The sequence below is a fragment of the Opisthorchis viverrini genome, assembly GCF_000715545.1.
Source record: "Opisthorchis viverrini unplaced genomic scaffold opera_v5_7, whole genome shotgun sequence".
NCBI classification, from domain to species: domain Eukaryota; kingdom Metazoa; phylum Platyhelminthes; class Trematoda; order Opisthorchiida; family Opisthorchiidae; genus Opisthorchis; species Opisthorchis viverrini.
The window spans coordinates 4,445,756-4,470,959 of record NW_008751663.1 but is presented as its reverse complement, the minus strand read 5'-3'; the positions used below and the strand labels follow the sequence as shown (position 1 = coordinate 4,470,959).

The 25,204-nt window shown below is 45.5% G+C and overlaps 1 protein-coding gene across 1 annotated transcript; it reads right to left on the bottom strand.

Moving 5' to 3' along the window:
* Positions 1-2,564: 2,564 nt before the first annotated feature.
* T265_00764 (hypothetical protein) lies at positions 2,565-24,860 on the bottom strand (the record flags this gene model as incomplete). Its single annotated transcript, XM_009164613.1, has 8 exons — positions 2,565-2,991; positions 3,443-3,772; positions 8,857-9,096; positions 9,421-9,654; positions 13,647-13,968; positions 17,576-17,717; positions 19,314-19,752; positions 24,586-24,860. 8 exons carry the CDS (start codon positions 24,823-24,825, stop codon positions 2,665-2,667), a joined length of 2,274 nt encoding a protein of 757 aa, XP_009162877.1.
* Positions 24,861-25,204: the final 344 nt, after the last annotated feature.

The following is a 25,204-nucleotide window of genomic DNA, read 5'->3' as shown; positions in this document are numbered from 1 at the left end:
CCGCACAACACGATCGCGCAATCGTTGATGCTGGCCACCAGTGAATTACTCGATACGTTCGAAAGACCATTCAAACCTGGAGAGAACCCAATGCAGTGGCAAACGCATCTGTTGTTTGCAGTGGCATCTGGACTGACACATCTAGACCTCATTCCATTCAACCTCGGGCTAGGACAGTACTCTGCAGCCAAGCAGGTGAGACCATTGAGGCACTGGCTCCGAGTACGGTTATACAAAAAAAAGCCCTACTACTCACTGTTTTGTGGATCGGACCTTTTAGTTCCAAACGAAGCTCTTTCCTTGGCCTAAGCAACCAAGAATTATCATTCGCTTTTACAGCTCTCCACGCAACAGTCCCCATCTGCCCATCCTCCTTATCCTCCAAATGGTCCATTTCGGAAAGCGAATCTGCCAGTTCCCTAACCCTTTTCCCAAGTGTAAATAAGCTATTTTCATCGTAGATCACACGGCCCGATTCACGTGGCAAATTTTAATATCCATGTTGTCCGACAAATCGGCAATTTGAATAGATGTTCCTTGTTCAAACTTTGCTTTCCCATTCTGTGTGCTGTGCAAGCATACTTCGGGCATACACCTCAAACCGCTTAGAACGAGTGCAGATATTCCACAGTTCATTCTCACACTTCCTGGCTATCTTGATGCAATGACTTTTGGTAACTACGGTTTGGAAATTGTACTAACTTGATAATTGAAGGCGCTTTGCTGAAGTGAATACCACCTGTACGGTTGATTGGCTCAACTGAGGTCAACGAATTTCGATGTGGTAAGGGGCTTACGCCCCGGCCGAATTCATTTCTGAAGTTCAGAAAGATACTTATACCGAAAATGTCACAACTGCCTCGGCCAGTAAGAAGACCGGATATCACCATTCCGATGGTGATGCAAATGACCAAGTTCGATAGAGGCACAGTTGGGTGGTATAAATGGGGTCGACACTTACGGTACAGATGAGCAGTGACTCCTCCAGTTGTTTGGGGAAGCATCGCCCATTTGAGGTCAGCGCGGACTCGCGGCACGAGCTTTCTGCGTGAATAACTTCCATGCTACGACCACAAACCAGTCATGGACATGGTTGAACCACATAGCTGTTAGCCACCTATGGAGCCACAGTGGAAGTCGGTCATTCTGCGTTAGCCATCCGACCCTACCAGATCTATATACAGGATTTCTTCGATATCAACAGATCTGATTGATCCTTGTGCAGTTTCCAGCACCGATTTTGCCGGATAAATGGTATTGTTTTTAGATGTGGGGTATCCGGTTGAGATTTTCCACAGACCTTCACTACACTGCTTTCGAAGCACCTGACCACAGAACTTATCAACTTCAATTTGGCATACACGGACCTCACGAAACCTCGTCACAAACTAAAATGGTGCGAAACCCCATTAGGAACAGCCAAATCAAATGCAAAATGCAGCAAATTCCAGGGCGAGGCTAACCCTGTTTTCCAGTGCCAAAATATGTCGTTTCTGTAAGTATGACATCCTGTTTGATTTGCACTCTAGTCTGTCGAGGTTTCTTCAAGTTCATACCTTTAAAACGCATAGGACTTTGGGATGTGTTGGACACATCCAACCCTCGGATTCGAGTTTTTCGTTAACCGGTTATTCGTGTCCCTCGGCGATCTCCGCTCCATATCGCATCCCACTAACTCCATGTTATCTTTAGCAAACTACTCAGAGACTCGTCAGGGAATTGCACGTCAACACTTTTGATCCATTAGCTTCCGTCACTCCTGCAGACACATGTAATCTCCCCACACGTCACCGATAACCTGGAGTTAGTTGATACAAGCGAATCATCAACTTGAACATAGCGAAAGTAAAACTCATCAGTCACTACTAATTAAAATAGGGAACACTTCGACCGCTACCATGGAGAATGACCAGTGGCACTGACCACCGCGCATGTTGAGCACAGATCATGCAATGTCATCCACTGGACCAGTGACATAGTTTTGATCGTGTTTTGCACTCTCGGAGACGTGATGTTCCAATGCAGAATTAAAATGGACGGAAAATTCAGGAAGTTTTGGCGTATACTGAAAACTTGAATGTCCTAGGCTGAGCAGAAGGAGGTTAGGCCAAAAACGTGTGGCCTTAATATGCTTGCTATACCTCCGGGTGTGAAAGCCATCAAATGCGCGTAGTACTGAAATCCGACCTAGTCCATGTGTTCGGACGTACTTGTCGTGACATTTTGAATGCTAATAGATAAACCACTTTCCAAGACATCGACAGTTCAAATCTACCTTCGTTTGATGACCTTCGCTTTTTCTATTGCTCCTATCTAAGAGCGAACGGTCTGTCAATATCGCTTCGGGTTACACACTAAAAGATTGACAGCCGAACGATTTACTTCCCACAGAAAAACCTGTGGCAATTACAGGCAGAAAGGCACAAGAAACAAACAAGTGTGGCAAGATAACCCTCTGAATCCCAGGATTTATGTAAAAACACACTTAGACAGCGCGTCTAATGCATACTAACGATGGTCGGAAAACAGGGTGACATGGGGTCATAATATCAACTCAAGAAAGACTCAAATATAATTTGTATTGTGCCACACACCAGGAAATAAAGTTCTATGTACAATTTGAAAGAAAACCCGTAATTTACAAAAAATCAATACGAGTGATCACTACAGTCTCGCTTTCGACATAAGCTCAGCAAACGAAACAGGATGCCAACCCCCGTCCACGTGACTGTACAGGTAACTAACATTCCGATCGAAGAAGACATGCACGGACTCAAGTCTGTACACCTGCTGTCCTTCGACCATCCGGTTCGGTATGGGATGGAAAGTGAGTCCACGCTGAGCAGCAACTTGTTCTACTTGTTTCCGAAGAGTCGTAGGGGGTGGCGCTACGAGAGGAGTCGAGGTGAAGTTGTTCGTGAATTGAGCAGGTCTGTTGGAAGGGGCGGCATACCGAGATGCATCCACAGGTGTCGTGGTTGGTTTGGGCTCCTGAGAGAATAAGAAACAGTGTAGCCACCCAAATTACTTACAGTAACTTTTTAATGCAGGAAAATGCGCAAAAACACCGTATATCCCTATAAATATATACCGTAGAAAATGCGCAAAAAACACCGTATATCCCTATAAATGATATACCGTAGGTCTTTAGGAACCGAAAGCACACTTCAATGTGAGACTTAAAATGATCTAGTAACGAAAAATGCCAAGCGACTGATGAAAGCAAAGCTGAACGATTCACGATAGCCAGTGAATTCATACACTGCACAATCCGAAAAAGGTGATTAACAAGACCGCGTCATGGCGAGGGATGCATCAAGTGACGCTATAAATCTCACGAATAATAAACACTATATCGGAATCGCTTAGATCACATCTAACAGGACAGAAATTATGCGCTTCCAGACCGCGTACTGTGCTACTGAGGTTTGTACAAACGTACCTCTGGTGGGAGACCACGCATGGCTCTTTCCATCATGGACAGCGCTTTAGTCAAGGTGTCCTTTACGCTTGCGTATTCCATGCACTCTGCAGGAAGCTGGCCCTTCCACCCGGCATACCAGCGTCCAACGTCTTGGTAGACCTGTCCAGCTGATACATGGTCCCCATGTTGTCTGGCTTCAACACCTTGACGCAGCCAGTTCGCGAGGACTGTTAACCAACGCGGCCAAAAGTGCTGTTCTAAAAGGTTGACCAAGACTGCTGGTCCAATCAAGTCAGCCCACCTCATAACCCAGTTCCATACGTCCATGTTCTGCGAGGCCGGGTTAAGCTAAAATGTAAGGTGAAAGGAAACAACGATATGTCTGAATAGCAGAAATGAACAAAAATGTTATACGACACTTTCGGTTTGCTGCAAGTAATGCGATTACTTCTGTAATCTAGTGTATTAAATGGCCTGTTAGAATTTCGTTGAGAATATGAGGAGGCTTAAGTCTTCTTTCGAGGTTTCATTATTTAAGTGAAGTCCACTTGTCGAAAAGTCAAGAGGCTCTGTACAGCTGTTTCAAACCTTTGGGAATTGTAAGCAGTATACATGGCGTCCCTGAGAGATGCTGTTTCAAACCTTTGGGAATTGTAAGCAGTGTACATGGCGTCGATCTCCTGAGAGATCGGATCTCAACCTCTCGGATAGCAGTTGATGACTAAACCTGATAACACTGCATTTAAAAGAAATATTCATTCATTCTTCAGGCAGCTCAGAGAACAGTGAACCTTCCAACTAAGAAGCCGTCATTCGAACAACTATTCAACACACAAGCATATGGCTTGAAGTTCATAACTAGAGGAGGAGTGGCGCCACATCCCAAGTGCGAGTCAACCCACTGCTGTTTACCCGCTAGTGGGTGAACAGTTTAATGATCAACTCATAGTCTGTGGCTCAAACCTCCCAGAAGTTTCGTAAGATAGGCACTGCTGATGATTCCCAATAGAGATGAAACAACTACACAGCGCTCCTGGTCTATTCGGCATAGATTGACTTCACTTAAACGATGATGCTCGGCTGAAAAATCAGACGTCTGGTTTCGAGAGGAATCTTCACTAACCAATGAAGAATCAGGACTATAAGCAAGATTCAAGTCCGGTTCTATGAAAAAGCACCGGCTGAGCCATACCCATTGGTGAATCAATGAAACGATTCTGGCACACTGTCACCAACCACGCTGATATGGAAATGGATCTGAAGTGGGCTATATTTTTGTCGACCCAGAGCTAGTCGATACTGCCTACTTGCAGCGTATGCCCTGAGTAAGCAAAGTAAGATGTATTGGCAGTAACAGATTCGCGATGAAACGATGCACAAGCCAGTCTAATTCGGGGTTTGTACGCGTGCCCATACACCGATTTCCGGGTAACCTTCCTGTTCGAGATTACTCAATGGTTACGGCAAGAACTTAGTGACGGGAAAACCCGTTGTTCAAACCCAGCATGTCGAATGGTACAGGCATCGGTAACCAACCCAACTAACTCGGTAACTCAACTCTCGTGCTTCCCTCAGGCAGAATGATAGCTAGGCATCAGTTTTTACAGCCGAACGACGCTATTCCAGCATACAAGAAATTCTTCTCCGCAGCATCATCATATCTCGCACCCGGTTACCATTCAATGAAACGCCTTACCTTATCGGTTTTAAACAATTTGTTGATCGACCGAACAAACTGGTAGGCGCACAATGGTCTCTAAAGAGTCAGTGACAAGAGGAAATTAATTTCCACAAGCTCACAGACAGACCACGACTTAGTTTCCACCGAAAGCCAACTTCGAATGGAGGCAGCTCGTACACTGCATTCATTTTGGACCTGACAAGAGACAACTCCGAGGACAATGGCTGAGGAGTTCGGAGAGAAAAATCTCGTTGATTGGAGCGCAAACATGTCTTTGTCAAGGAGTAGCATGTGTGGAGATGACGCGTTTTCTTACGAAATAAGCACTAGTTATGCTTAAATTGTGTGACATTATGCCCACAGCGGTTCATTACCACATTTATCTACAACCACATACGTTATGGATCCTACGCACTTACCATGTGACTCTGCGTCCCTTTCAAATAGCTTACAAATGAATATGGTCCCGTCACAACAAGTGTGTCCTCAAAAAAACTGTTGCTGTTGCTCCAGATACCTCGCTTATACTAGCAGGACACTCGATAACCTTTTCTAGGCCTCCTAATTCTTCTAGACAGAACTGCGAAGATATCAGCCGCAAAAGTGGAAAACAGTCAATCTTATTAGCAGCTCAGGATTAATCGCCACTACCTTGAGTGGACCGACATATCATTCGTTATGAAGGTGTATTTTGCTGACCTTTAACCAAACAGAGAAAAATGCGATTGATTCACTTTTGCGTTCGTTCCCAAGATATCCGTTTCTATCCACTCAATTCTTCGCCCCCAGTATGATTACCTCCCCCCTCAATCTATTCTGTGGATCAACTTAACATGCCCGGATGAAAGAAAATCGATAAAAAAAACTCCTGTCAAGCTGTAAGAGTAACGAACTCAACTCTAAGCAAATATTGATAGATCAAGAACAGAAGATCCCGATAGTCGGCCTGTTTAGTTCTGAGAACTCGAGATAGCTCAGTGGTTAGGGAGACAGCTTACGGACAGAAAGGTTCATGGTTGGAATCCAACCTCCGCATTTCGATTACACCCGTCTAGGATTGGGCAATTTGGCAGTATCCCAGCCTCGTGCCTCTTTCCGTTGGCATGGTCGCTAGGCACCAAAATGGCGCTACAGCTGAATGACTTGACTGGCTTTAGGGCTACTCATTGGCACAACACGACAAACCTAAGTGAAACACTGACGTTCCCCTCACCCAACAGCTATTGCAGTTCTAAACATACAGTCTGAGGTTTTTATGGACGGAGAATGTGACTTGAAATGGGCATCTGCAGTTAAGTGTGAAAAGTTGGTGGCACTATTGACTCTGTTGATCGAAAAAGAGCGACTGTTGGATATTTCTAGTTGTACGACTTTATGAGTGAAGGCATCTCTTTTTCCCTAACATCCGCAGTGGGCTGAGCAGGCTCCACACTATCCTTTCTCTTGATAGCATGAAATGGAGGACTGTGTCTGGAAAGGTCAGGATTTGTGTGCTCCGACCGAGAGAGTAATGACTAAACTCCGACACTGCTGTCCCATTTAGTTCTGATGTCCTTTTCCTGAGCAATTTTAATTTACACTCAGTAACCAATATTCCAAGTATGCACCTACAACAAACGTTCACGCTAGGCGCGGCCATGAGAGCTCCTAACTTCTTTTCATGACAGTTGCATATTCATCAGATCCATCAGTCTCTTGTCATGAATGACAGGAAAGATACCGAGATACCGAACAAAGCAATCTGCGAGACTCATAGTTGGACATGTACTGCAAGCGCATTTTTTTCAAGAACATAGGTGATCGAAGACCGGACACGCTAGAATACTACGATTCTTTGACGGTCAGATTACCCGTTGTAAAACAAAAACAAGAGCAAGTGTGCCGACCCTCTCGTCACACACTACGCGGCAAATACACTTTCTCGGGCATGGTTTCGCGGTATCCAGACGTGACAAATCAGTGGTTTATTGTGATTTAATGGAACGGGGAATCACAGCAGTAGCAATACAACGAAAGCGATTCGTTTGTAGGTGACCATAAGTGAAGTGCGATTAGTTGCACGAGATGCTGACCACACCAACTGGTCATCATCATCATCATCGATAGCATGACATCAGTGATGCTTCACTGTCGCACACTTTGATAGTGCCAAGTCAATGAAAGCAAAAGGTTCAAAAGATTCTAGTCTTATCCATCACCTGCTAGGTACGAGTCACCCAAACACGTTGCCGTACTGCGGTAAACTTGTTCGTGAAACATACCGCACACAATTTTCAGGTGATCATCAGCATAAACTGCTTAGAAAATGTAGTACATAGCAGCTCAGTGTGCAGTCTGCTTTGATGTATCTGTTGTTCGAAGGTATTAGCGTAGTTGCAAACCGGTGGAAGGCCGTCTGTTCTCCTTGGTCTCGCCGAATGTCCTAACAGGATCTATCCATGCACAATGATCGGTAGTGAGGTCGGTACACCGTGAAGTCTGCAGACTTCCAATTTCTAGCTGCGTGCACCCCACTGCAGAGCAAGATAATCTATATCACATTTGCCAATATACACTTATGTTTTCGCTCAACTTCCAGGGCCATGGAAGACCTTCATCGAGTTTTTCGTTTAACTTGTCTTTCAGTTGACGCTCCCGTGTGCGGCATACGGCAGCGAAGGATCGGTGTTAAACAGTGATGTCCTGCTGCCCATGTTGATGATGGTGTGCTGCTTGCATATACCGAGACAGTGCTGCCAAATTGCCATGTATTAATGGCCATTATCGGCCAAAGACTTCTTACCAAGTTCAGAAAATGAAAGAGAAGAAGTTCATCTCTCGTTGAAGCGTTCAAGCGAAATTAATCACCCAAGCCACATTATGTAATGGCGGAAAACCTTAGCAAGTTTATACAAGCAAACTCGAATACCTTGAATTGCTGAAGGGCCAGTCCCAGTTTGGGAACCACGTGACGGCCGAGAAAAGCCGACATAGCTCCCAGTGAAATAACGCTGCGCCAAGGAGTCAATACAGAGTGGGCAGAGCCGTCGCTCGGGTGCCAGTTGTTGAAACAGTAGCCAAGTTTTTGCAGGACTGTGTCGTGTATGGAAGCCAGACGCTCTGTTCCGCCAAACCATGGAAGCCATGGATGCAGCCAAGTATGTATAGGAATGGTGTCTGTGAGAGGATTCCACGAGGATACTGCATCCTAAACAAAGAAAGTGAAACGAAACGTCAGTTGGTTGTGAAACGAATATGGGGTAAAAAGCAAGTAGAAATAGAATGGACCACTATCCGAAATTCAGGATGGAGTTCATGGCTACACCCCACAACAGACAATAGTCCACCTAGCCTAACTTGAACGGCCAATAAGTCATTCTAAGATGGTGTAAGGTCGTCAGCACATTGATCTCGATTAGGAATTTCAGATATTAACTCGACAACAGTATCAGCACACATGACTGATCTTCGATTTCAGATATTACGAGAGTGCTACTGGATACGTTCGAAACTAGTAGCAGCCAGCGATTGGTCTCGAATCCACACGATAAAGAGGTTGACTTTCATCCACATGAGGTATTTTTGCGCAATATAACACCATAAACCAAGCTACCAATCAATATAAGTTGGATATGTAGAAAATACAGGGTAGATTTCCAGCACGGATTGGTTTGAATTGTAGTATAAAGTTTTAGAATTTGGTTTTGTCGCTAAACAATGATGCAGCTCAAAGCACAATGGTAGCGTATAAATTTCATTCATCATTACCAACCTGCAATTTCGGTAGGACTAGGTCATTCAGGATACGGTTCTCCAAAAGCTCATCTGAAAGCAACGGGCGCCAAGCCTCCAAGACTTGTAGAAGAGGCTCACAATCTCTTGGTTCCCAGTCATTCACAATAGTGCGCCGAAGCGTGTTGAGCCAACTGGTTTCCAGAATGACATCAAACGCTAGCGAATTCTGGAAGGAGTCTTTCCACTTCGATAACAACTGGTAACAATAAGAAGGATCCTGAGAATAAATAAATAAAAGAGTATCAGTGTTGTGTATCAATGTGACAGTCGATCAGATTCGCCACGTAAGCTTTTAGGTTAAGTTGCCGATCATTTGTTCAAGCAACTACACAAACAGGGCAGACGAGAAAGAGCGGATTTGCGTGAGAATTTGGCAACCACATTTCGAAAATGTTTTCCTTCCTCGTTTGTGCCTTTCGAGGTGCTTCTGTTCACATTAAATTCCTTTTTGTTCTGTAACTTCATTAGGTGAAATGCACAGAAATTGTTAATCAATAGCTATTGCCAAAAGTTCATCTCAAACGTGGTGCACGAGACTCACTGATAATGGTTTCCATTTGTTTAAAGACGATTCCAACATTGGTCGAGCCATGGCTGCCATGAGCACGGGCATTTCTGGAAGTTCCGCGCATTCTTCCCTCACTCTTGACATCCACGTTGCAATATCTTCTGGTGACAGGCCCTTATCACCATGCCCTAATTCAGCTTCGAACCGGGCGATCAGATCCAAGGCGATACGCAATCGCCGTACTTCAACGGATTCACATTTAACCGTCTATAATAAACCCAAAGGGAACAAGTAGTATGCATGCAAATTATGGTCTGTTACTCAGAAGTTGGCTTAGTCCGGTTCGCAACATAACTACCAGAAACAATGAAACCATAATGACTAAGAGTATCTGATTGTCCAAAAAAACTGTGTGAAAACAGTATTTACCTAAACTAGTAGCGAAAACCTTTGAGTACAACTCAGTCTGTCTTAGGGGGCTGATTTATCGGTGCTCATCTGAGTGAGGCTCGGAAAGCAGCCAACCACAGAGACCAAGCAATTTTATTAGAACAAAATGCCAACATTTGGAGATATATCTACGGCGAAATAACCGGAAACCTTTTGTAATAAATATTTTGGGTTACACCACTTTGTATGACGATCTTCTTTGTATCAGCCGCGTCTTTGTACGGCTGCCGCAGGGTCACGTTATCTCGCCTGCATATTACGACCAGTTCTCTAATTGGACCGAATATGGTTGACCTTTTTTCAGGTCATGACGGAAAAGTGTTACCGTACAAAGTGTCATACAAGGCGAAACAATTCACAAATGGAGTTAGGACGAGACGGCTCAAGTGGTTAGAGCGCGAATTCACCGACCGGAAGGTCCGGAAGGAAGGACCGGAAGGTTCCGACCCGACCTCCGCCTCTCGATTTCCCATATCTAGGCTTGGGCAAATCGGCAGTATCCCAGCCTTCCCGCGGCATGGCAGCTAGGCACCGGAAAGGTGTCACAGCTGAACAAATAGAGTTATCGAGAGCTAGTAGCAATAAACACCCTACCTATTCAGCCCGCCGCCGGCTCTTACGTGGTCCAGTAAGTGATTATTGGATGGGATTACTTCTTAAAATGAACAAAATGCCAGACGCAGAATGCATACAGCACGGACACAAAAGAAGGTTTAATTCGCAATGTTATGCCTCGAGAACAAAAGGCCTTGCTGATGAAATAAGGAACATCATACAAACATCAAAAGACATTAATGTGAAAGTCAGTAACATCGTGGGTAGGCCGTGTAGGTGAACAGATGAAAATCGCCCGGCAATATAAAAGGAAAGCCGAAAGGTTTCCATTCGCAGGTTCGCCCACCCTCAGTGATTTTGTAGATGTAGCAACCTACACAATGTGATAGTGAACCACAAAGACATGAGAAATGTGCTGATTTTTTAAACGGTCGAGCAGAGACGTTTGCTCTTTATTAACTTCTGAATGGCTGATTCTCGGAGTATATACTTGCATAGTGTTCAGTGATAAACCGGTCATAAAACCGTACAGCTCCTGAAAGCCTGATAGCTCCGAAAAGTTCTGCTGGTTGCTCAATTCAAAAAGTTTGAAAACTTAGACTGGTTTCGCCTGTAATGTACACGTCACGGAATAAAATCAGATGGATGAAGTACATCTTTCTGCATTAAATTCATTCGTTTCACTACGTGATAGATGGCCGAAGATTCCATAAGGGGACTTTAGACTTCCTGGTCAACTTTTAGTCCGCGTGAAGTCGGTATATTCCATTTCATGTCTAATCTCAGCCGCCTTTTCCGGCGCAGGTGTATCAGAAACTGTTGTGTTCCTGATATGGGAAAAGAAATCACTTTCAGGTCATCATATTTGAGTTTCCATATTTAATCTTATTTGCTGCGACCATCTTTGTCTTCTGTCGATCTTTTTTTTCGTACGGTGTTTTTTCGTATGGTGTTTTTGACATCATAAAAGAGAGATTCAGCTAGATTACAAGTGAGCCTCCAATCGAAACCAAATTGATATGCAACTGGGCATATTTCGCCTTTCAAGACCGTCCATTTTACTGCCTGCTGGGGAAACATCGCACACTGCAGGACAGGGTTCAAGAAATCCTACTGCAGTCGCATTTTCGGAGGGATTTTCGACTGTTCGACCTGTTCGCCCCAGAACATAGGACTCCGTACATTCCTCGGAAAATCAGCTAACACCGAGCATCATTCAAAGGACATGAGGATACGACTAGAAGTTTCGATGGCATTTAGCGGCTTCTGGACTGGGTCTGGCCTCTGATCCTAGGGCGAATGGCTAGATTTGTAAAGCTAGGCTATTTAGGTCATGTGCTTCCCATTCCCGAGGACCATTTGCCTCTTCGTCCATCTTTGTTTCGGATGGAGACGACCAACAGGTGGTTAATCTGTGAATTATCAGTGAAGCATAGCTCTTAATAGTCAATTTGGTCACGTTCATAACTGCCGTCCCCTCGAATGTGGATGGGACAAACCGATGGTTGCTGGCCCCTACAGATATGGCTGTCACGCAGTCAGTGACAATCTTGCGTCAAAGCTATCGCCTTCATTGTGTGACTGACCATTTATCATCGATGTATAGATTGGGTCATCGCCTACACCCGCGGCTCCCATTCACTTAGTTTGCTTAACCTTGGTAAACGAAGCTGCAGCAACCGGAGACACTACAGTTCGACGCACAGTTTGTGAGCTAAAGGACCAAACTGAACTGAAAGTGCAAGAGGTAAACACTCCTCGTCCGTTGCAGTCGCAATGGTAGCTGAGCAAACTTCGAAAACGGCAGCCACGCAAACTCAGCTGCTGAGGTATACCGACCAACATTGTTACAGAGGTTCGTACTCATTACCACATTTTACAAGCTAATGTCCCAATAATCGTTATAATTCTGTATAATTCCCCGTGCTTCCGATTGTAGGTAACCAGCAGATGACGCGCCTTGAAAAGGGCTAATCTTCACTATCGCGTTTTGATTTGGAGAGCTATACGGAGCTGGCTTCGCACGCAGTTCTCAGTTAGGGAGCATATTCCGGACTGCCAATGAGGATTTCACTTAGTAAGCGAAGTCGGACTATGCTGAAAAGATGGAAAATTGTGTGGATATTTTATCCTCATTGGAAACCATCAGCGTATCTCAGGGATCTTTGAGGGGCACGGTACCCATGACATTCTAGTAGTTGAAAATAATACCGTTCAACCGCGAGCGCCTGTTTGGCTTGCAGTTTGCGCTCAGTAAATTCAGGTCATTTGACTCAATCTTCCACGAGCTACACGAGTGACCCAGTGGGGTACCTTTTGTGAGTAAATGGTGATGGCAATAGCTTCTGAAGTTCCAATAGAGACTACATTCCGTGCAGAGATTCGCGAGGTACATTGCTGATGAAGTAACAGTTGTATAGAAGACAAGGGTATCAACTGCAGGATGGAATCCCTAAAAGAACTTCGGAATCTCCTCATTACCCACAAAATATGAGCAATGTGCTCGAAAAAAAGTCACATGAGCCCCGTTTGTAAATCTATCGTTGGATAAATAGTTGAAAGCGCGCGGTAAAGCACTGCTAACCAGCCACTTGTAGCGCAATGGTATGGGGCGCAACAACTAACAAGGGTTTTTAGGCTTCAAATCTCCCTAAACATATGTGCGACGAACACGATCGATAATTCTATGGAAACACAGAATAGCTACTGGACTTTTCCGCGCAGATTGAATGCACTTGGGGAAGAAAACCTACGAACAACGGACTGGTCATATGACGTATTATCGGTCTACGTTAGGACCCTGGGGGCTGAAAGATACACACAAATGATCGACTGCAGATGAAATTGAACACTGGTTTTATACCGCTATGAACTGCAAGTTGAAGATTCTCCAAACGACTTGGTGCAGATAGATTACGCTAGTCGGAAAGACCGGATGTACCAATCTCTATGGGGCGGGCATCGCATTGGAAACTGAAGTGCATTTGGTAACATCTAGGGAGGCCATGATCTGAATGAGCACTTGTTAAAGCAAAGAACAATTCTCAAAAAAATATCCCGTATTGTAGGAATGATTACACAACAGGCAGATAGGCTGTCTGTCGAACAGCAAAGCAGTACTAGGAGGAAACGTGTTGCGGGTGAGTCATGGGACTCGAATGTTCACAGTAATCTAAGATTGCAGCCTCCCTCAAAGTTAACTGCGATCCCATGCGATAAGTGTAACATAACAGCATAAAATTGGCATTGTTTACCTCAGACAATTTTTCAATCTCGTGTTCCAGAGCAACACAGTGGTCCTCTTCGAAACGCGCCATCCGATCCAGCTTTCGGATACTTTCTTCGCTTGAACGTAGCAGCAGTCCGACATTGTGTCTCAAGGCTGGACAGTCAAACAAACGACCTTCTCGACGTTGCTCCAGTCTTTTGCTTTCCGCGTCCGGACCAGACGCTCCAGAAATGCCATCTTCCGGTTTCTGACTGTACCTTGTTGTGCGTGAAAGTGCTGCTTCATAGCCCGTGTAGACACGTTGCTCTTTGCTGGTCATATCGATAACCTTTACTTTGGACATCTCACTGGAAGCAATAACGGAGTAGTCAGTTTTAGAATAAGTATTCCCCTGAATTCCCAAATTGCCAATTAACACTAAGGCAAACGGAAAGTCGCGCGCATTAATGGATGAAACAAACAAGGTCTTTCAGATTAAGGACATATTTCACCGGTCGACCGAATCAATTGGGAAAAATAAGCGAACTATCGACTTTACATTGAACGTGATTGATGACATGATTGATGATCTAAGACTGACGAACGACATCCGTGGGAGTTGGCATAAGTGATGCGCCTTTCACCATTTTTATTCGTTCACTTGATGCAGTCTTACGGAAGCATGGCTGCCGAGCATCTCAAAGAAAACACAAAGACTGAGTTGCTAACAGGCTGCTCGAAACTAGATAAAAACAGTCAAAAAGTCAGGAGTAGATTGAAAACATATACCATCTGACTTCAACTCCTAGTCAATCTATACTACACGATATAATAACGCACCGATACTCGTGCGATAGATGAGACACCAATCATGTGCAAGAAACCGCTAAGTAACTTCAAGCAATCTGGCCACGTTGTCAAAATAAACGGTTCTTATTTTTCAAGTTTCAGTGTTGTATTGCATCAAGCAAGACTTCTGATTTTCTACGGAACTGAGCTGCAAAAACAAGGCTAAAAGTTCGGGCCTGAGATTGACTGCTTCACCATGTATCCGTTTGAGTGTAGGTCGGTAAATCCCTAGTAGCGTGGATCCAAGAACACAGAGAGTATATCCGGACGCTGAATAAACAGAAGATTCTTGTCTCACCCGCTGAATACCGAAGGATACACTAATGCACACAGGTAGCTATCTACTGTTTGGATCAGTGTCGCCTATATTCTTGAGCTAGTCAAAAGGCCGCAAACAGTACTGAAATGCTGAGGGAAACCGTCAATGGGCTATCAGTGCCTTGGCTTCGGATAAAAAATCGTTCACTTATAACCCCCCCCCCCCGGTGCCTAGCTGCCATTCTACCCGAAGGAAACACGAGGGCTGGGATAATGTCACGTTGCCCAAGCCTAGACAGGGGAAGTCGAGAGGCGGAGGTAGGGTTCGAACCACGGGTCTTCCGGTCAGTGAATTCGCGCTCCACCACTTCGGATGAAATTGCGACGACCAACAAAGAACAGCCGTTAGAAAGCATTGGAATGCGAAAAAGGTGTACAGGGTGATTGACAAGCTCCACAATTAAGATACGCCCCACCTTCCGAAATTTGATACACGCGATGTTATTGGCTGGATACGGTGGAAGACGTGACACCTAACCGATGTCCCTGTCGTTCGGTCTCTCAGCTCTTATTCGGATTGTCCGGGTGAATGTTTAGAAATATAAGGATCTCGGACTTTTGGGTGGATGGGCTAGAACCACACTATTTTCCGACCTAAAGCTGGCACCGTGACGTGGTGGTCGGGCATGAGTGCTGCAATGGTCCTGCGGGCTACACGGGCTGAAACGTCGTTCCACAAGGTGCAACCATGCCAGGAAGGTCAAAGGGGAGCAACAAGACCCCGTAATAAAGTAATCGTGCTACGATGCGGTCTGGGGATAATGTCGTACCGTCCTCTGTGATAGGAGTGTGAAGGCTGTAAGGTGTTTCCTCCAGGCGACCAGCATGTCCATATTAATGGAAGCAGCTATGCTGCCTTCAACGAGGAAGGACAGGTTAGAAAAGGTCGGCTCCAAAAACCGCACACTCCGATCGCCCAAGGTTGACCGTGACCGCCGGTGGATTATCCAATACGGTCGAAATACTTTTAAAGTCAGACAGCCCGGTGCTGCTCCAAAGGCAACTGCTGTGTGCAGCCGCATCAGGAATGAGACAGTGATACCTTATTCCCTGCGCCATTGGGTTGGGCCAACCCCCTGAAGCCCAGTAGGCCAGACTGTTGAGTCATCGGCTCCGGGCAGGGTCCCCGAACAAAACCCTACATTCTCCCACTGCCTCGTGGATCAGATTTTTGAATCAGAGGCTAGGGTCCGGTCCCCGAACAAAACCTTATGTCCTCACACTGCCTTGTGGGTCAGACTTTTGAGTCAAAGGCTCAAGGCGGGCTACCTCAACCAAACCCCCCTCCTCGGCCTGGGCTACCGGAAGTATCATTTGTCCGCGCAGTTCGGTGTCCACCGATGTCCCTCCCCAACTCCTTCCCACTACACAAGCAAACGTCTCTGGGCCAATTGACTGTCAGTTATCTGACCGAAGGTCCTTATGCTCGTCACTGCTTACTAACAATAAACAAAATAACACCTTCATAAATCCACGAGATCCTTCCTATATAGAAGCTTTTAACGTCCGTACTCTATGTCGAATTGGTAAACAGGCAATACTTGCTGAGACATTATACTCCCTTAAATTGATGTATGCTGTGTCTCCAAAACACGCATACAAGATGAAAGCGTGGTTACGCATCTCAGCCTTCGTGTGTCCGGTGACCCAGAAGCGATGACTGGTGGAATATATGGCGTAGGAGTTGCACTCAGCCCCAGAGCTGAACGCGCTTTGAGGGATTGGATCCCAGTGAACAGTCGTCTTTGCGCCTTCCGGTTGTCTGGTTCAGTCAAGCTCAATGCCTCTCGGCATAAAAAGCGGTGCTTGTTTGTTGTGTCGGCTTATGCCCCAACGGACTGCAGTTCTGATGCGGAAAAGGATACTTTCTATCGAGAGCTATCTGGGCTCATTCATCAAGCAGGCGATTTGAATGCTCAAGTAGGTCATCTGATCTCCTTGGAATCACAGTTGGGCGGCCGTTTCGGAGTAGGTTCTCGCCGCACAGACAACGGAAATCGACTCCTTCAGTTGTGTGCTGATCATGAACTGTTTCTGGCAGGTACGAACTTGCAACATAAACGTTCGCACCGTGTAACCTGGCGGCCACCAACTGCAAATCAACCGTGGACCCAGTTGGACCACATGGCCATCAGCCACCGGCGGAGAGCCCCAATTCAAGACTGCCGTTCATTCTGGGGCACACCACTTGATTCCGATCACGACATGGTGCGTGCACGCCTGATAGTTCGTTTCCCTTCAGGCCCTCGCAAGTCAGTAAGAAGCATGCCAATCCACTATCCCCGAAGAACGACGATAGCTCAACGTTTCGATTAGGGCTAGCCCAACAACACTCCACAGTAAACCAATACTGTGGTGGCAAAGAGCATGTGGATGAAGCGTGGCAAAATGTGAAAGGAGCTATGTTGGCGGTGTTCAGTGCTGTCTGTCCGACTTCCCCAATTCGACCACAAGATAACTGGATGTCATCGAGGTCGTTATCAATGATTGATGCCAGGAAAGCTATACCAGCAGGCAACAAGTTCGACGGCGCACGCAAATCCGTCAAACGCCAGCTTGGTCTTGCAGGGAAATAAGTGTTACTACTGTGTGCAGTCGGGTGGAATTCGACAAGCGGCCTGTTCGAGGAGAAAGCTCACAGTAAGCATAAATTTTTACCTCCATTATAGCTTCATTAGAAATCCAGGATCCCAGAGAAGGACATATAAGAATGTCCGTTAAACGCAAATCACTTTGGACATGTCATTACTGAAGAGTGCGACACACACAAGATGCTGGGTTAAGGCTTTTGGTATAAAAATCACTCACCTATTCTCTAGAAACAAGCCGTGGCGCTTCACGGCGCCAGCAGTAGTAGATGGAGAAATACTGGCCACTATTTCATCAGCCGTTTTGTATTCATAAGTAACTCGGGTAGATTTGCCCGTCTTCTTTTTGTACCGCGGGCCCTCTGAAAGATGGTCCAAGGATGGAAGTAAACGAACAGAAAAAAACCACACGACTGATTTATATTACAAGTTTGGAGTTTTGCGGGATAGGTATGTTTGTTCATAGCCACACCACTCTCGTTTGAACGGCCATGTTCCTGTTCTGGCGTAATTATTCCGGTGAGTCCACACCAAAGGGAAGCACTGGACTCGAGTTTCGCTCTTATTAGAGCTCATCAGCAGTGCATATCCAATGGCCGTGCCGGGATTTGAACCCCGGATATCTGACATGCGAGGCGAGTGTGTAACCACTACTCCACCAACGCACGTTGGACGCACCTGAATTATCACGTCTGAACAGGGGAAAAGTTGTTCACACTTGAGCGATGTGATTGGTGTGCCCGACTCATCGAACGACGACCCAGCAACTGTTCTGGTTGTGACGATCGATTGATTTATATTATCCTCACGGCATGATTCACGTTAAGTTTCATTTCCCATCATTACACTTTATCGGTGGCACATCACCAAGGTCACAATGAAGACCAAACTCTAATTCCTAAAGATGCAAGGGAACATACAGAAGCAGCACTAACGAAGAAGTCACACACTAGCCTAAAATGAACACTTCATTTCAAGGAATGCCACTGGATATTCGATCTCGAAAGGATATCTCCAGGAGCTACGGAAATCATCCGTCGACGGAATCCATGGAAACAAATTGAAATAATTGAAACAATTTGAGTTGTTTGTGAGGGGTTTCCTGACAAGTGATGGAAGATTCCACCTCGGCTAAAGTGATCATTCACATATGCGCCCGAAACATATACTAAGGGATCAACCAAGGAAACGTGAATCGCAATTAAAAACGCTCATCCAATCCAGCCGGATTCACAAAAAGTAAAAGAATTAGATATACAGTGAACACATGTCCTAATATAGAAACAGTGGTTAGTGTGGAGCAAATGAATATCGATTTACCACACATTGATTCACTCTATATTCGAGCTTCATTACCTAATCTTCTCCGGTGAGCACAGCCCACCCAAAATATGCTACCAGGCGCCATTATCGGCTTAACTAGCGACCAATCGAGGACAGCTAATATCGGGTAACAGTGTGGCATAGGTGCTAGTGTCCACAGACGATGAAGGTTATGGCTGTCTGTCAAACAAAAGTTAATCACAAATATTATTACCACTAGGATGTTTTCTCTTGAGACAGTCGATTGGAGAACTAGATTATGGAGGTTAGTGTCATGATTTCTGTCTGCTTATTATTACACTCGTATTAAACCTTTGTATACATATTTCACCTCATCCACGCTTGTCCTTAGACAAGTACAGCGCTGTTTATCCTCAGTAAGCCGGACACTTCTAATTCATTCTCTGGTACATTCTAAACGACTCAATTAACAACCTGGATGTAAAAACCGCGCTGTGCACAGTTGTGCAAGATACTCCCCTGGATGGACGGTGAGGTTGATATAAATCATATAGATCATATGGATGACCATGTAAATTATATGTCCAGCACAGAATCCAAAACGAAATCTTCGAAATTACTGGAAAATGACATTGTGCTTGTGATACATGAGATGTGCGTGCGGAAGACCATACCTATTTTTTCAGTAACTTCAGATTCAGTAACATCCGTTCCCCGAATCGGAGCAGGTGCAGATTCCTGGCCGAAATAACCCACAGCCGCCTTTCCTGTTCGGACTGTTGCTTGAACCGGTGTTACGATACCCTGACCCTCTGAACCAAGTCCCTTTCCTGGTTGATAACCCATTTGTTCCAAAAGCTTCATCCCGATTCCTTTGGTGTGACGTTCCCATGCACCAAAACCAGTCACAGCTGACTTCGATCCAGCTGCTGCAACGGCTGCTCTCCGACCAGCTCCGACCGAAACGGTTGGTCGTCTATAAGACTTCGTAGACGGCTTCGCATCTGATGAGGAGTCGGAATCGGAGCCACGGATGCCGGCCTCCATCCGATCTTCTTCGTCATCTGAAATTGGTGGGCCGCTCTGATCGTCCTTTTCTGTATTGTCACCAGCCTGTGAGGATAAGAAACTCTATGAAATCTGGAGAGGGATTGCTCACGCTGAATGCATAATATGAAACAATGACTTAAATGGAGATGCACTTATTCCTTGACAATTAATATGCTCAAGATCCTGATTAACTGGATTCTGAAAAACAACAATACTGTGAAGCGCCTACCGTTCTTTCCGCACCCGGAGACGGACAGTTGGCTGCTTTAATTGTAAGACTTCGTAGACGGCTTCGCATCTGATGAGGAGTCGGAATCGGAGCCACGGATGCCGGCCTCCATCCGATCTTCTTCGTCATCTGAAATTGGTGGGCCGCTCTGATCGTCCTTTTCTGTATTGTCACCAGCCTGTGAGGATAAGAAACTCTATGAAATCTGGAGAGGGATTGCTCACGCTGAATGCATAATATGAAACAATGACTTAAATGGAGATGCACTTATTCCTTGACAATTAATATGCTCAAGATCCTGATTAACTGGATTCTGAAAAACAACAATACTGTGAAGCGCCTACCGTTCTTTCCGCACCCGGAGACGGACAGTTGGCTGCTTTAATTGAATAAAAATAAATAAATCATTCAGCTGTAGCACCCTTTCAGTGCCTAGCTGCCATGCCACACGAAGGAGGCACGAGGGCTGGGATACTGCCAGGTTGCCCAAGCCTAGACAAGGGAAGTCGAGAGGCAGGTCGGGTTCGAACCACGAACCTTCCGGTCAGTAAATTCGTACTCTAACCACTTGGCCCATCTCGCCCCTTGACTGCTTTAATTAGGTATATATTTTGCTTCTGCAGAAAAGGCAGTCTCCGAAAACAACCGGCTGATTTGTATTGCAGGTAGCCGAATTCGTAGAAGCCCCGCCACCTCATGCCTACACAATCCAACTAGTTATAATTGATTGCATTATCCAAAAGCCACAAATGACACCAAAAAATCAAGCCCACCGATCGTATTTAGTGGTCGGAAGTGGCTTGGTCCTAACTTAACTGGAGGCAACGTGATAGCTAAGTTTGCCGAACAACCCTATTATACTTTTTAGGATACAACCACACCTTTGACGCAAAAACCTGAAAAAATTCTGAGACCACGATTTAGTAGTTATCAGTTGCTCTATGGAAATGGAGATTAGTAAGATAACTATCGGACCATACGTCAGTAGTCGGACTGTTCACGCACGTCAACGGATGGTTAGAGTATGACCCACAAGTAAAAACTAGGAGAATGTTTTATACTTCTAAAACGACTATTCGACAGACCTATGCTACGAGTAAGTGAACGATCTCAAACTAAAAGCAACTACATAAGATGCAACAAACGCGCTATAACAGTAGGACGCAACGGACTCTCAAGTAGCCGCTTGTATGTATGAACTCTCCGAATGCTTTTGATAGGCAAGTTCAAATCAGCCCTCTTTTCGGTGTGAAACCTTATCCAAATAATCGACATCGTTCGGCAGTGTAGCGCATTGGTTTTGTCAATGGAAAACACAGCGATTATGCGCAAGCTAACGATGATAGACGTCTCTGGAGTAAGACTACCAACAAATGGTACATCTTACTCGAGCTCAAATATTCTGTCAAGGTAGAAACCGCACTCCTCCTTCAAAAGCAAAACAACATTTGACGGGGCATTCGATGATTCTTCCAGCTTCGAAGTTCTGTTAAAGTTGAAGCTGACGGTTTGAGGAGACGCTATTTCCTTATTGATATTGGAATGAGATTTATTCTGAAAATTTCCCCTTACGTAAAATGTATCCTCATAATTCAAAGTGCTCTCAATTGGGTAGGATTAGTTAACATAGGCCGAAATAGATAATAATAATCGTAACACACTTCCGGTACCTAGTTACCATGCCACTCGAAGGAAGCACCAGGGCTGGAAAACTTCCAAGTTGCCCAAGCCTAAACAGGGAAAGTCAAGATGCAGAGGTCGTGTTCGGACCTTTCGGTCAAGGAGCAATCTCGCCCCCAGCCAAGCACTGTCTTGAGGGCATTCCAGAGGGTGGCTTCTTGAAAGTGAAGCTCTATCTTTTCCTTGAACTCCCTATAAGCTTGCAGAACCCCGATAAAATGTTGAATAGTCAACAGTGTGCATGCTACGTTGACGCCTCTCAGGATATTTGCTATCTGCAGTCTCGGGTACCCTCTAAGCAATTACAGAACACTGCCCCATATCTTATCATCTCACTGTCATTTTGACACATTAAGTATGATGTAGAGAACTCTCATCAATCTGATTAATTCGACCTTGTAATTGGCTACTTTTTAACGACAGACACTGAAAAGCTCTGTCAGTGTTCAATAGCTTCCTATTTTCTAGTGGCTTACCATATCAGACCGTATAGTTGGTATGTTGGTGCCAGCTACTTTGAAATGGATCAGAACTTCTAATATCCATTCACACAAAATCATGGACCATAAAACGTCCGGTGACCTATGCAGCTAGTATGCTTGATGATTCGATACCTGCACGTATCCTGCGACTCACAGTTAACCGACGGCGCACTAGAAAGTTACTCTATACATTTGCATCCTCCGTCCGTTTCAGCAGTAAGCCCTGTAGAGGACAGGACTGTCGATCCATGACCTAGAGACAATCCTCCCCATGCAAGCTCTTTTATGTCCTTTCGGGAAATCACTAACTCCGAAGGCCAATTGTAATAATGTAGGTAGTAAGAATGATATCGAAACATCAGTTGGACCTGCGACAGAACGTAGAGCATTTATACGGAACTTATCGTCTAAGGGGTAAAAGAGTACATAAAAGCCATGGCCTAGCACAATCGCACGTATGCTGTTCAAGTCGTCAAACTCACTGCTAACTCATCCACAAGAAATGGCTCGATTTTAAGAACGTGCGACCTCCGAAATATTTCCCAGTAGAGTTACTCACACTGTCACCATACGAAAATCCGGCTCATGTTCGCTGATTTCCCGGGACCGTCTACGCCAGCTAACGGGTGTCAGCTGTAACACCCTCTCGGCACACAGCTACCAAGACTCCCCAAGGAAACACAACGGCTGAAATACCGTCAAGCTGCTCGAGCATAAACACGAACAGTTGAGATGCCAAGCCCGAGCTCAAATCCCGGTCTGTCTAGTCCGTACGTTCGCACCTTAACCACGAGTAAACTCGAGTTCGAGTATAACCGTAAAACCGACGCTGCTCGAACACCCATCTCGCTCATTGCAGTTATCCCATGCCAGTGAACCGTAGGACGTTCAAATGACTCGGGAAATTGAACCGGCTTTTGCGATCCCCGTTAAAAGAGTTCCCATCACAACGACATAAACTTTAGACTTCGCTAGCATTTAGGGCTGGAAAGTGGATCAGTTAGCCGGCATACTGTGTAGGGTCTAACCATTTACGAGGAAAATCGTATGAACGCCAAACATGAGGGCAATAATACCCCACAATGACGTTCAACTACGGTCGCGCGGTTGTGGTATGCCTTGTCCCTTAAAGCCTTCGTCACCACGGGTTCAGAAATGAAGGCGGCGCTTTTCTCAGAAGACGGTGGATTGGTTCGCGTCTCACATGCCTAAACGACATCGGTCTGACTGGTGACGCTTTAGTGATTCAGCGTTTTAACCAGGAACTTGACAAAATTTCGTTGCGTACATGCTGCACTGAGCTGACACTTACCACGCCAAAGACATCAGTGAGCATATATTTGGTGTTCGGGACATCCGAATCGGGGAGGTCAAGATCGACAGCCATAAATGCATTCCTTATGGTTACCTTGGTTCGACTAAATGCGCCTGCCAAGCAAACGACACAAATTAGGACATACTGGCTAGTACAGCTATCAGTAGGAACCTCACACAAAAGGACCACCCAACGGGTGATAGTGCTCTGCCGCCATTGTCCTCCAAAGAACTAGAATGCACCATGTCCGATAGTCTTACTCCTGATGTTGTTGACACTTCACGTTGTTTTTCCGCCTACTGAAGAAAAAGTCATGTTGCAGTAATTCGTCGCACCGTGGTCAACGTTAGATGACACATTACTCTCAGCACCAACACATTCTGTTACTCAGGATACCGTATATGTTAAAATTGCTGGTACTTTAAAGCCTGAAGTGACCACCACGTTCCATCAGATGTACAGGGAATTACGTGGTAACGTGATACTGTTGGGTTAGACCCTCACATACACTGGCAAGCCAATATTTTTGTGACCATGACTTGAAATCTGCACGTCTACATAGCCATTCTGACTTCCGGCGTAACTTCCCCTCTACTCGGAACAAATGGACTGCATTGTCAATAGGTATTACTATACGCCGACTGGACCCATATTCGCTATTACACCAGACCGGTATTCGCAATAATTTGTGCGATCAAAAGAGCCGATTTTGCACTGTTTGTACATAAAGCATCTCCACGATAAACCAGTTCCACCACGTCCCCTGACGAGATTAGTTGTGCAGAAAAGATGACGTGGCTTATGCCCCGTAAGTTGTCGAGTTTCTAGGAATCTCTTTCGGATGACACCACTTCTATTCCTGAACTACCGAATGCATCAGTTTGCAACAGACGGATGACCTCAGAAAATTCATGCGATATTGCAGACAGTTACTGGTAACGAAACCGAGGTGCTTCACGTCTATTAGGTGCGCCCGATGACCTTAGGGAGAACTGCGGTTATGTAATGTTGATCTTTTTAAGCAGTGAACTTATCGGACGGTGAAAGTGGGGGTCTTCAAGGAGAACTGACCCACTGAGCCAATAGTACCCAACCACGGTTGGTGTCGACAAGGTGCATACAGAGGGGTTTGGCCCTGTCAAAAACCTCAGCATCCAGTACTTCAGGCTGCAATATTTAAAAGGCCCTACCTTCACTCCACCACTGACAAATGTGATCGGTGCAGAATAATTTGCACCCTTACGCTTCAAACCAGCATCCCGGCCGCCAAAACCACTTTTCTCTCCATCTGATCCAGAATCGTCGGAGGCAAAAATACCGTATATCTTCTTTTTTCGTGATTCCTTATAACGACGTTTCATAGGATCCATCATGTACTCCAAGTCTGCATCGGACACCCCAAACCTCTCCATTTCCGGAGAGGAATCCATCACGACAAGGCCGGTTAAACCCCGGCGTGTTCAGCAGAGGACCAAAACGAGTTCCTCGCAGATGATTGGTCAGTAATTCCGTTCCCGGCGTGTCGACAAATGAAGGAAGACCATGCATAGTCTGATGCACTTGTGAACGATTTTACCTTACCGAGGAAACCACCAGCGCACAGAGGCGTCCCTTGTTGTATGCCTTTACTGTATGGCACTCTGCTATTTGTTTCTTCGTGATTAACAGCAGGCAGGTGCTTACATCGACCCCTGTGCAGAAGTGGACTCGGTTGTGACAACGCATTAGGCGTTATTGATCACATTTTCCTGGAAAGTTACCAATCCAATCGTAGCCTCCATAACTTGGACTCCCCAGGTGCATAAAGCC